This window comes from Lipotes vexillifer, unplaced genomic scaffold (genome assembly GCF_000442215.2).
Source record: "Lipotes vexillifer unplaced genomic scaffold, Lipotes_vexillifer_v1.1 scaffold259, whole genome shotgun sequence".
Lineage (NCBI taxonomy): Eukaryota > Metazoa > Chordata > Mammalia > Artiodactyla > Lipotidae > Lipotes > Lipotes vexillifer.
Genome location: NW_006797031.1, coordinates 1,123,362 through 1,135,116, shown reverse-complemented (window position 1 = coordinate 1,135,116; position 11,755 = coordinate 1,123,362). Strand labels below are relative to the sequence as shown.

Here is an 11,755-nt window from a genome sequence, read left to right as displayed (position 1 = left end):
AATGCCAAGTTCAGACTCCTTGAGCAAAAGACTAAGCCAGCTACCCGAGGAAGAGGGAGGCGAGCAGCTGTGCGGGCTTGGTGTGTATATCTGGGGTGAGGCTGAGGGTGAGGTAGGAGAGCTACAGATTTTTGCAAAGCCGCTTTAAAGTTCCTGCTTGAGATAGCGCAGTAAGGCTAACAGCATTATCAACTATCTAAATATATGGTATCTCAAGAATGCATTGTGTTCGGGGAAATTCCAGAGGTGTAGTTCAGTAGACTGCACTATAAGATAACCTTAGGGGGATTGTGGTAAAGACTATAGTAACTGGAAAATGTTTCACTTTGAGCTAAGGCTCAAAATGGTCCTGGTGATATTTTATCAACCAACCAACAAATCTCTATTGACTTGAATCAGTTGTGAAATGAGCCTTCTTAAAGGTTTATGAAAAAATGCATTATTTTACTATGGTAGCAACAGTTTGGCCCTCATTTTACTTTTACTCTGTTCAGTTGGGAAATTAAAATGTTCAGCTTTTAAACTTGGCTTTTACAAAAGCAAAGTTTACTTTGCTCTTCCTGCCTCAAATTCCAACTGAACTCAAATGAGAACTCCTTTAAAGAGAACTGCAGGAGGAGGAGACGGAGAGGAATCTGGTCTAATGATTAACCATCATCTTTGGAAGGAGAAGGGAAATAAGCTACCTAGAGACCTATGATTTGAGAGGCTACTGAAGCCAGAGAAACAGACTTCTCTTGAAATGGCGCGGGGTAAAATGCCTGTTTGTGGATCATTCTCTCATTGATCGCTTGCAGTTTAACTACTGGGAAAAATCAATGGGAAGGAGGCAAGGTCACCCAGCGTCAGGTTGTCTGCATAAGAGCAGAGGGCTGGCCACAAACGGGCGCTGGGCTTTGGCTCTGCTTCATAACCAGCAACCTGGCTGACGCTGGACACCTCTATCCTCTATCTGGGCTAACGTAGCTACAAAATAGATGTGGGAAGAGAGTCAGGCACAGTCTATGCAAGACACAGAACCTCAAGTTCAATGTTGTCACATTGCCTCCTGGGGCCAACTCTTTTTTTTTTTTTTTTTGTGGTAATCTGGCCTCTCACCGTTGTGGCCTCTCCCGTTGCGGAGCACAGGCTCCGTACGCGCAGGCTCAGCGGCCATGGCTCACGGGCCCAGCCGCTCCGCGGCATGTGGGATCCTCCCGGACCGGGGCACGAACCCGTGTCCCCTGCATCAGCAGGCGGACTCTCAACCACTGTGCCACCAGGGAAGCCCTGGGGCCAACTCTTACAAGTCAACCTCTACTGGTAGAATTTACGAGGAATGATTTTTTTCCTTCATCATGCTTCCTCTCTCACATCCTTGAAAAACATGTGAAGTATGCATCAGATACGGTGTTCTGCGATTTTTATGTACATTGATTAACTGAATTTTCACAAGCCTACTTGAGGAAATGAGCCCCAGAGAAGTGTGTGGGAGTTGCTGGGAGGTGCTGGTCGACCCTGCCCTCCTTGATAGACCAGTGTCCTCTGCCTCATTTAGTGTCACTCTAGAAACATCTGGAGACCATTAAACATAATAACAACAACACAACAACTGACCAATGCTGGGCCCTCCCCAGGCTCATTGAATCAGACTCTGTGGGGTGAAGCCAGCGCCTCCTTTTGGTTCAGAAACTCTTCCAGGTGATGCTAGTGTGCTGCTTAGCTTGAGGACCACTTGTGTGAGACCAGGTTGCTTCTCCAAAATGAGAGGTAGAAACAACAAGAAGAAAAAGATAAAGGAATAAGACTAACATTGATTGAGCCCCTACTACAGGCCAAGTGCTTAATCTTATCTAATTCTCCCAGGCAACTGGAAAAGTGTTCCCACTTTACAGATTGAGAAACTTCTGAGTTACTTAACCAGAGAGGTGAAGTAATTTCCCCCAAAGCCCAGAGCTCATAAGTGGCAGAAAGGAGATTTAAGCCTGGGCTTGTGTTCATGTTACTGCACCACAGAGCTAAGGCACACACCTCTGGCCCACACTGAAAACTCAAAAGAAATTAAGCTAGGCTTGTAAGAACTCAAGCTTGGAACACGTTAGAATTTCAGTAGAATGAAACAGTAAATTATGGGTTTCCAAGGAGAACAATAAGCAGAAACCTTATTGAAACCTGAGAGGAGAAATACATGGTACATCAAACAAGAGAAAGAGGCAGAAAGAAAAAAGGCAAAGGATGAGGAAATACTTATACTTCACTCACTGCTCTAATTCTCACCACAACCCTGTGCAGCAGGAGCTATAATTATGTCGCTCTGGGCTTCCCTGGTGGCGCAGTGGTTGAGAGTCCGCCTGCCGATGCAGGGTACATGGGTTCGTGCCCCGGTCCGGGAAGATCCCACATGCCGCGGAGCGGCTAGGCCCGCGAGCCATGGCCGCTGAGCCTGCACGTCCAGAGCCTGTGCTCCGCAACGGGAGAGGCCACAACGGTGAGAGGCCTGCGTACCGCAAAAAAACAAAAACAAAAAAACCCAAGTCCAGGTCCCAACTACACGTAGTTTGCATTGCCCATCACTTTTGAAAGGAAGAGAAAGGAGAAGGAAATAGGATTTATTTAATGCTCTGAGGCCAGCACGTTACATTCGTTATCTCACTGCATCCATAAATTCAACAAATCACTTAGTCCTTGTGAGGCGACTATGACCTCCAACTTGAGTTATGGAAACAGGCTGGCCATGGTGAAAGTATCTTGCTTAAGGTCACGGTGAACTTGAAGCAGTAGTTTCAAACCCTAGGTTCAGTGTTCAAACCCTAATTCAGCTAATTCCAAACCCATGTTCCACAAGAACAACACTAAAGCCAGCAAATGTATTAAAATACTAAAGGCCAAAACCCCCAGCACATAAAAACAAAACATGGGAGAGCATTGAAATGGATCTCACTATATCAATTGGAAATTGGAATATGACTGAATGAGGAAATATTTTAATTTTGTTTAGCCAGGGAAAACTGTCAGTAGGCAGCAGAAAGTGGTCTGGAAATAAACATTCTGAACAAATGCCAGGTATTCTTATCTTTACTGGTTATTTGAATTTAGGCAAAATCACCTGAAGAGAGAGTAAATAACCGGTATAGGCAAGTGCTTCCCTTAGTGCCCACCTGGGACTATAAAACACCAGCAGAGGGCTTTCCTGGTGGTGCAGTGGTTAAGAATCCGCCTGCCAATGCAGGGGACATGGGTTCAAGCCCGAGTCCGGGAAGATCCCACATGCTGTGGAGCAACTAAGCCCCTGAGCCACAACTTCTGAACCTGTGCTTTAAAGCCCACGAGCCACAACTACTGAAGCCCACGCCTAGAGCCCATGCTCCCCAACAAGAGAAGCCACCACAATGAGAAGCCCTGGCTCAGCAACGAAGAGTAGCCCCCGCTCGCCGCAACTAGAGAAAGCCCACGCGCAGCAATGAAGACCCAACACAGCCAAAAATAAATAAATTAAATAATTAATTTAAAAAAAAAACTGCCAGCAGAGTAGTTCACATTTGATTGCATCTGACCTTGAAAACTCAGCTTAAATCATGTTCTTTGATCACAGCTTTCATTCTACAACTCTTAACACCATAATGTCCATCTTTAATTGAACATATTTTTGAAGTTAGACAAGTAATATGTGCCTTTTATTTAAAAATAAATAAATTTAAGAAAATTAGCATAGAAGTGAGAAGGGTAAGCCCTAGTGACCATTATCACGATCAGGTGAGTGGTCTTCCAGGGCTTTTTCTATATACATACAGACATGAAAAGGTCAGTATTATCAAAACCATTTTTTGCCCAACTATGATTAAATTCTTTGTTGGATAAACAGTCTTGCTGTATTCCATTCCTATAGGAGCTGGAAGAAGAGAGCTTTTAAAACCAAGAGAATTACATTTCAGGCCCAAGGAAAATATAAAGCAAAAACATCCTTTTACATGAGAGTTGAAATACCCTTTTCTCAATTTGGAGTCAGAAATAGGAGGATTTGATAAGCAGCATAAGCTTACATCCTCGTAGCCCCTTTTAGCACCCTTTCATAGAGTAAGCATTTAATTAGTATTTCTTGAATGAATAAGAAATTGTCTCCTTTTATAGTGGTTTTATTTTGGGTTAAATAGTGTCAGTATCAAAAAAAAAAAAGAAAGAAACACATGTATCCACATGTAATGTTGTAAAGAGTGATCCAAAGAAAATTACAAATCTTATCATCATCCATTTTGGATTATTCAAGCCAGGATTCACTTCCACCTTTACTGTAAGTGACATATAAAATTAGCCCCGTTAACTTTTTAACCACTTCTGAGTTTTTAAGACTTTGCCCCCCTCATTTGTCACACGAGTTTTCTTGGAGGGGGGCGGGGCAAGCACGTTTTGTTCTCACAAATGAACTGTAAACTCTGTAAGAGTGGGGAAGTTTCTCGTGATTACTTTTGTATTCTCCCAGCACTCGGCACATGTTCTGCACGCAGCAGACACCAAATATTGTGACTGTATTATTTTAGTTTGCTAGGGATGCTGTAACAAAGTACTACAATCTGGGTGGCTTAAGCCACGGAAATTTATCGTCTCACGCTTCTGGAGGCTTAGATCTGAACTTGAGGTGTTGGCAGGATTGGTTCCTTCTGAGGGCTCTGAGGGAAGGATTTGTTCAGGCCTCTCTCCTTGGCTTGTACATGCTGTCTTCTCCTTCTGTCTCTTCTTTGTCTTCCCCTATACATGTCTGTCTCTATGTCCAAAATTTCCTTTTTTATTCGGACCCTGGTCATATTAAATTAAGGTCCACCCTAATGACCTCATCTCTACTAATTATATCTGCAACGACCCTGTGTCCAAATAAGGTCAAATTCTGAGGTACTTGGGCCTAGAACTTTGACATATGAATTCGGGAGAAGGGCATAACTCAACCCAGAATAGTGACCTTCCATTTAAACTTAAACTCATCTAGTTTGCCTACCTGATAACTGAATTCCCTGTTACCCCAAGCCAAGAAGAGCATTTAGAATTTTAATAATATTTTTGGCAACAGGATTTTAGGGTTGTTTTTGTCTTTTAACATGTCTGTTTATGCTTTCCAGAATGGTTCCCACCGCCTAAGCCTCAGAGCCTTCAGAATGTCTGCAACCGGTGAGTACCGCCTTGGAAAGCTTATCTTTCAGCAGGGTTGAAGGGACGTTTCCCTGGGCCTCAACCTGATGAACACCCAGCCCCTGAGCACCTTGATCTGGGGGCCCTCAGCCCCAGGAAGACGCCTCTTGGACAAGCAGCCACCTGTGAGTCTGTTAGTTTTTCTCTGTGAACCATTTTACTTCCCGTGAGTTTGGTCATTAAAATTGTTTTGCGCCCCTCAACCCTGCCCGAGGCCCTGAGAACGAAGGAGCGTTGGCCTGTAAGAAGACCTAGTGGGTTTATTATTCTCCGACACAGAAACCAAATGACGTCACTGAGCAGCTGTTGGGGGGCAACGTGATTCATGGAGGCCACGCTTTCCCAGGCCCTCTCTACGCAGCCTCGGCTCGGACCAGGGCAGACTTTTATTACCAGCTTTCAACAAGTCCCCGGTTTCTTTTGCAAAGTAAAACAGATAATAGAGACATTCCCGGAATAGTTAGCTAACTAAGCCGTGCCAGGCAACCTCAGAGCTAAGAAGAACTCAGTGTTTTCGGACAATGACCAATTACAATAACCAGTATTATTTGATCTGAGAGTAATTAGCCGAGGCTCTGTTCTTTTTGCTTCAGTGAGGAGACAAACAAGGCAGTGAAAAAAACATCAGAGACAGGGGAAAGGGGCTCAAATGTCAAAGAAAAACACCCTCCCGCAGGTGGAGAGGAGAGAAAGAGACCCTCAGTGAATGTTTGAACGTTGTTCTTCCCTGAAAATGTGGTAGGGTTTAACCCAACCAAAGTTTGTTTGATTTTTTTCCATACTTACTGTTCATGTGCTTTAAAAAGCCTCCACGGTGAGTGGATATCAGAGCACAAAGAGTGAAATAGGTCGGAAGACAGAACTATGAACTAGCAAAGGATCTTTTTTTGGGAGGGACGATTCTCCCCAGGGCGTCCGCACGCTGCACTCTTATTTTCAAACGCACTGTATCACCTGAAACTCCCCGTTGTTTTGGAGACAGGTTCCAGGGAACTGCTGTTTATCATTTCATGCAAGACGTGCAAACTTCCTCTTGCCCGCATAGTCAGGCTCCCCTAACCCCTAACTAGAGGGATTTGGATTTTCATGCTGCCCTGTGGCTTTCTTCCATTTCACCACTGGCTTCCAAAATAAACGGTAACTCCAAACCTGCAGACCGCCTTACTACCCTGCACTGCTGCTGTTGTCACTGTCCCACGGCAGGAGAAAGCGCCTGCAGCTGCCCAGCCAGCCCTTCCTTCTAGGCTGAGCAGGACGTGGACATCCCGCTGGCTTTTCTGACCATAGGCAACACCTCGGCCCACTGCCTCGTTCCCAGCAATACCTCTGCCTTAGCTCAGACTCCTGGCTTCTCTTTGCTCAGATTCTCAAAGCAAGGAGTAATGTCTAGAGATGTGCTGTCTCATACCATAGCCACTAACCACATGTGACTATTTCAATTTACATTATTTAAAATTAAATTTGAAATTCAGTTACTCCAAGGATTTACTGTATAGCACAGGGAATTATATCCAATATCTTGTAATAACCTATAATGGAATATAATCTGCAAAACAAAACCCCCAAAACTGAATCACTTTGCTGTACACCTGAAACAAACACAATATTGTAAATCAACTGTACTGCAATTTTAAAAAATTTAGTTACTCAGTTGCAGTAGCCACATTTGAAGGGCTCAATAGCCACATGTGAGTAGTGGCTACCATATGGGACGGGACAGAAATAGGATTTTTCCATCAGCACGGAAAGTTCTATTAGACAGCCTAAGTTATCACATGAGAAAACTCTTGGCTCTAAGAAGGGCTTTGTCATTGAAAGGGGACTAAGGTTAGGTGGGATGCTTGCTGTGTGCCTAGTAGGGGGCTGCACATGTTATTTCACTTATGCCTCACAAATCTCATTCCCATTTCAAAGAGAAGGAAACTGAAGCTCAAAGAAGTTCAGTAACTTGGCCAAAGTCATCAAGCTAAGTAAGCGGTAGGGCTGGGCTTCATCTGGTACCCAGGTCTCTGTGGCTTTGTCAGTTGAGTCAAGTTGCAAGTGTGATGAGTAAAGAGTAGCCTTGTTGTCACTGGCTTTTTTACAATATTTCTGCCAAGGAGCAGAGGAGCTGTGAGCAGACTGGAAATGCACCTGGAGGCCTTGTCTGGGGTTTGATGGGATTGCGATTAACATGGGCCTAGTAAGTGCGCACTCACTTGTTAGACTGATTAGGAAATTATAGGACAGCTTCTCTGATGCTGTTTCTTTCTAGTGTTGGAGATATTTCTTTTTTTTTTTTCCGGTACGCGGGCCTCTCACTGTTGTGGCCTCTCCCGTTGCGGAGCACAGGCTCCGGATGCACAGGCTCAGCGGCCATGGCTCACGGGCCCAGCCGCTCCGCGGCATGTGGGATCTTCCCAGACCGGGGCATGAACCCACGTCCCCTGCATCGGCAGGCGGACTCTCAACCACTGCGCCACCAGGGAAGCCCTATTGGAGATATTTCTTATTGGGCATATCTGCTTTACCACATCCTAAACTGACAGCACTAAAAAAGTACCCACTCTCCTGAAACAACAACAACAAAAAGGTCACCATCGAAAAAAACCAATATTTGATATTTGAATAAAGTCTGCAGTTTAGTTAATAATATTACCTATTAATTACTTAGTTTTGATAATTTTACTATGACTATCTGAAATGTTAACATTAGGGGAAGCTAGTGAAACTTACAACTATTACTCCTGAAACTCTTCTGTAAACTTAAAATCACTTCAAAATAAAAACAAATTGAAAAATTGGAAAAAAGAAAGTGACCGCTCTATCCCTGCCCTTTTTCTCTTTCTGTGGATCTAGGGGAAAACAACAAAGAACCCAGCTGAACTCACCGTGACCAGCCTTGTGCTGCAAACAGATAAAGCCCTTCCCCCATCAACCTGCTGGCAGCAATGGCAGTGGGAGACTTTTATACTCAGAGCCAGGCTGTGCAGAGAAATCAAGGCTGTTGCCTTAGGCCCCTGAGAGCCACCAGATTCCAGATATGTTGAGTAACTTTTTATTCTTCATGTTTCTATTCTGGACTTCTAAAATTAAATGTGGATGTCCTCGCACCCAGCACATCTTTCAGGATTGATTTACAATTATAATCCTTTTACCACTTTCATGAGCAGTGGGGCCCGTGGCAATTCAGGTTGGCTGGGATGAATTTGTTTTCTTTGCACACACAGACAGGAGCTCTCCCGGAATGCTGGTGGAAATGGAAATTGGGACAACTAGCTGATAATCAAAAAATTTAGAGGGCTTACCTGGTGGCGCAGTGGTTGAGAGTCCGCCTGTCGATGCAGGGGACACGGGTTCGTACCCCGGTCAGGGAAGACCCCACATGCCGCGGAGCGGCTGCGCCCGTGAGCCATGGCCGCTGAGCCTGCGCGTCCGGAGCCTGTGTTCCGCAATGGGAGAGACCACAACAGTGAGAGGCCCGCGTACTGCAAAAAAAAAAAAAAAATGTAACATGTTGTAGAGTATCCTTCAACCTGGGAATTTCAATTTCCAGAATTTATACTAAGGAAATTATTGCACAAGTACACAATGATTTATCTTTGAGGATATTTGTCACAGCATGATTTTAATAGTAGCCCCTTACACCCCAACAAGAAAGGAAACAACTTCAATAAGCGTTTGGCTACGTGGACTATGGTATAGCTACATAGTGAAATGCTCTGCAGTCATTAAAACTATGTCCCAGAAGGCTATTCAAAGTCCTGGGAAGATGATCAAGACAGTCAAGTGCAAAAAATACATTGAACAGCATGTAGAGTATGATCCCATTTTTTTGTAAAACAAAAAATATATCTGTATAAAAATAAAGGACTAAAGAATAAACAGTAAAGCAATGGTGATTATCTTTGAGTGAAAAGGGTCATCTCAGAGTGATGAGATAGCTTCAGTTTTCTTTCTCTGCATTTTCTAAGTGTTCTACAACAAACGTATTATTCTGGCAATGGAACGCTTCTCACTTCTGGAAATGTTACTAGCAGGAGAGGTTCACCAGAGGATTCTTTGTCTTTATTAACAGACTCCTATTAATTGGGTGGTAGGTTCTCTTAACTTTGCAAGGTACTCCTGGCATGTTCCATAGCTAATATCACAAGCTTAACAAATAATATCTATTAACATTTAGCCTATATGGAAATGTGCTGGTAGGCAAATTAATTTTGCAATGTTCGCTTTTCATGTCAACTTTCATTTCCAAAGCAGGGGATGTAACCAGTGAAGAATTGTTCAGGTAGGAGTTAGAGGAGGTGGAAAATTGTAGAAATGTGCCAATAAAGGCAATGGATAGTAAACAAGACTATAGATGGCAGAAAGAAGCAGAATTATACAAACATGGAGGTAAATTAACATCTGTGCCCGAAGAAGCAACATCTGTATCCCTAGGGCTCTTTTCTCAGCTCCCAAATAAGAGATCATAGCAAGGTGGAGATTCTTAGGATGCTTGTCCAGATCAGGTGGTCCTACTATAAGCCTTTACTATGCTACTAGTAAAGGCTCGTAGTCAGGAGGGCACGTATTTGGTTTATACGGGGAAGACCAGTTGGAAATTGTCTCACCCGAGGAAAAGGCTTCATGCGTATACTCCGCCTCTGCCAGCTGAGGAGCAGAAGTAGGTGGTGGCAGTCGCAGTTTGGAGGCCGTGAGATTGAAATAAGTCCCAACGCCACTAAAAGCCTTGACACAACCTCGTGGGAAGGGCGGGGGCCGGGGTGTGGGGTGGGGTCGGGGGAAGGTTGGTTAGTTGAAGAGGAAAGTCCTCAAGAAGAAGTCTCCATATTACGACCGGTTCCCACTCGCCTTTCTTTCATTTGTCCGCCGGAAGTGGCCTGCTCTGCTTCTATGTGTCCCCACAAGCCCCGTAAGCTCCATCAGCCTTTCCTGGCTTCAGCAGCCACCCCACCTAGATACAATCTAAATAAAACCAGTATGTACGCCCGAGCTAACATGGGTTGGAACAAGTCCCCTAGCCTTCCTTGCCCAATCAGATCGCAGCTCCTAAGCCCCTTCTCCAGAGCAGCTCTGTAACAATTCAGTTGTTATGAGCAAGCTGGGTGGGAGTGTGCCGAGGAAACACATCTCTCTGACTGGGGTGCAGTGTGGAGGTGGATGCATCGCTGCCCTCCCGCCCCCCCATAACCACCTGTCCACCCGCCCACCCCCGGAAGTTCAGAGAGGTTTCAGGCCCTAATTTCGGCACGCATCCCACTCTACCACCCTGTAGTGAAAACGGATCTGGCTAAAATCTTTTTCACGACATTTTCCCTGAGTCCCCTTCCAGACGGGTCCTGGGTCCTGCTGATATGAACCAGCTTCTGCACTCTGGACTCCTATTTCATTGGCCCTGAAAATCTGCGCCTGGGCAGGGCACCCTAGATGGAGAAAAGACCCGCCAGCACTTCAGGCCACAAACTACTAAGCAGGCCTCCACCCCTGGTTCCCTTCTCTTCCAGCTGGCATGGAAATTTGCAAGGACCGGGGATATGCAGATTTCTTCTCTATTTTAAGTCTGTGAAGCATTTACTCCTGAGTTTGAGGGTAGAGTTAGTTATCTGTTTGCAGAAACAGTTTTATGTCATGGGAATCAGATACCTGCAAGTTTTTTATGCAAATCTTATGCAAAAATTAGGCAAATTCCAACTCTGGGCCAGGGCTTCCTGCATCACTGCATCATGGCACCTGGGGAGGGAAAGGGTATCTGTTTCTCACTTCAGGTTGGTATGTACATTCAACCTTAAGGAATCTCATCTGTTTTTGCTTAATTGGGGAGTTGCATGGCCATGCAACTGAATTCTGAACGTCAGGCATCAGTTCGGCAGTTAACTGTCTCTCGGGATCAGCACAGTTTTCTGTCTTGTGCTTTCCACTTGTAAACCTGTCTTTGGGCTCTAGAGATGGGTGTACTTAAATGATTGGCACTAGATTAGCAAAGACTTTCAGCCACTGTAAGTAAATAGGAAGCATGGAAGACCCACAGGGCCTGCAGGGTCAGACCCTTGCCACCCTCCCAGGCTTCATTTCAGGCCCCTGTCCTCTTTGTCCCAGGCCAGCAAACTGGCCTTTCTTCCTTTCTTTAAAATAACTCTTCTTCCTCCCACCCTGGGGATCTGCAACGCCTGCCCCTCCCCTGCCCCAGGTCTTCAGCTCTCAGCTCAAATGCTGCTTCCTCAGGAAAGTTCTCCCTGACCACCTCCCAAGTCTGGACCTTTTTCTTCCCAATTGTGTTTATGCATCTGTATGACCATTTGATTAGTGTCTGACTCCTCTGCAAGATTAAGCTGCCAGAAGACAGCTTCCCTGCATCTCCCAGATCCAACAGCCTACATAGTAGTTGCTCAGCTAATGGATTTGCTCAACTCCAAATTTATAATTCAACATAAGGTCAACTTGAGGATTTGTCCTTACTGTAATTTGGGTACTTAATTATCTTTCTTGCCTATGCTCTATCTCAGGGGAAACCAATAGAGCTTCTTAGAGACAAACCCTGGGAGCTGAGCTTCAGAAAGCTCAAATAAATAAGGGTTTTCTCCACCCAAGTTTCACCCTCCAGAGTCTCCTCTTTCCC

At 44.9% G+C, this 11,755-nt stretch overlaps 1 protein-coding gene across 3 annotated transcripts in view; it reads left to right on the top strand.

Moving 5' to 3' along the window:
- Positions 1-11,755, top strand: part of CDK15 (cyclin dependent kinase 15) — a 92,449-nt gene that overhangs the window by 69,229 nt on the left and 11,465 nt on the right. For all 3 annotated transcript variants that reach the window (XM_007469187.1, XM_007469186.1, XM_007469185.1), the window contains exon 11: positions 5,088-5,136. In XM_007469187.1, coding sequence (XP_007469249.1) covers positions 5,088-5,136 — 49 coding nt within the window. The remainder of the gene's footprint in view (positions 1-5,087; positions 5,137-11,755) is intronic.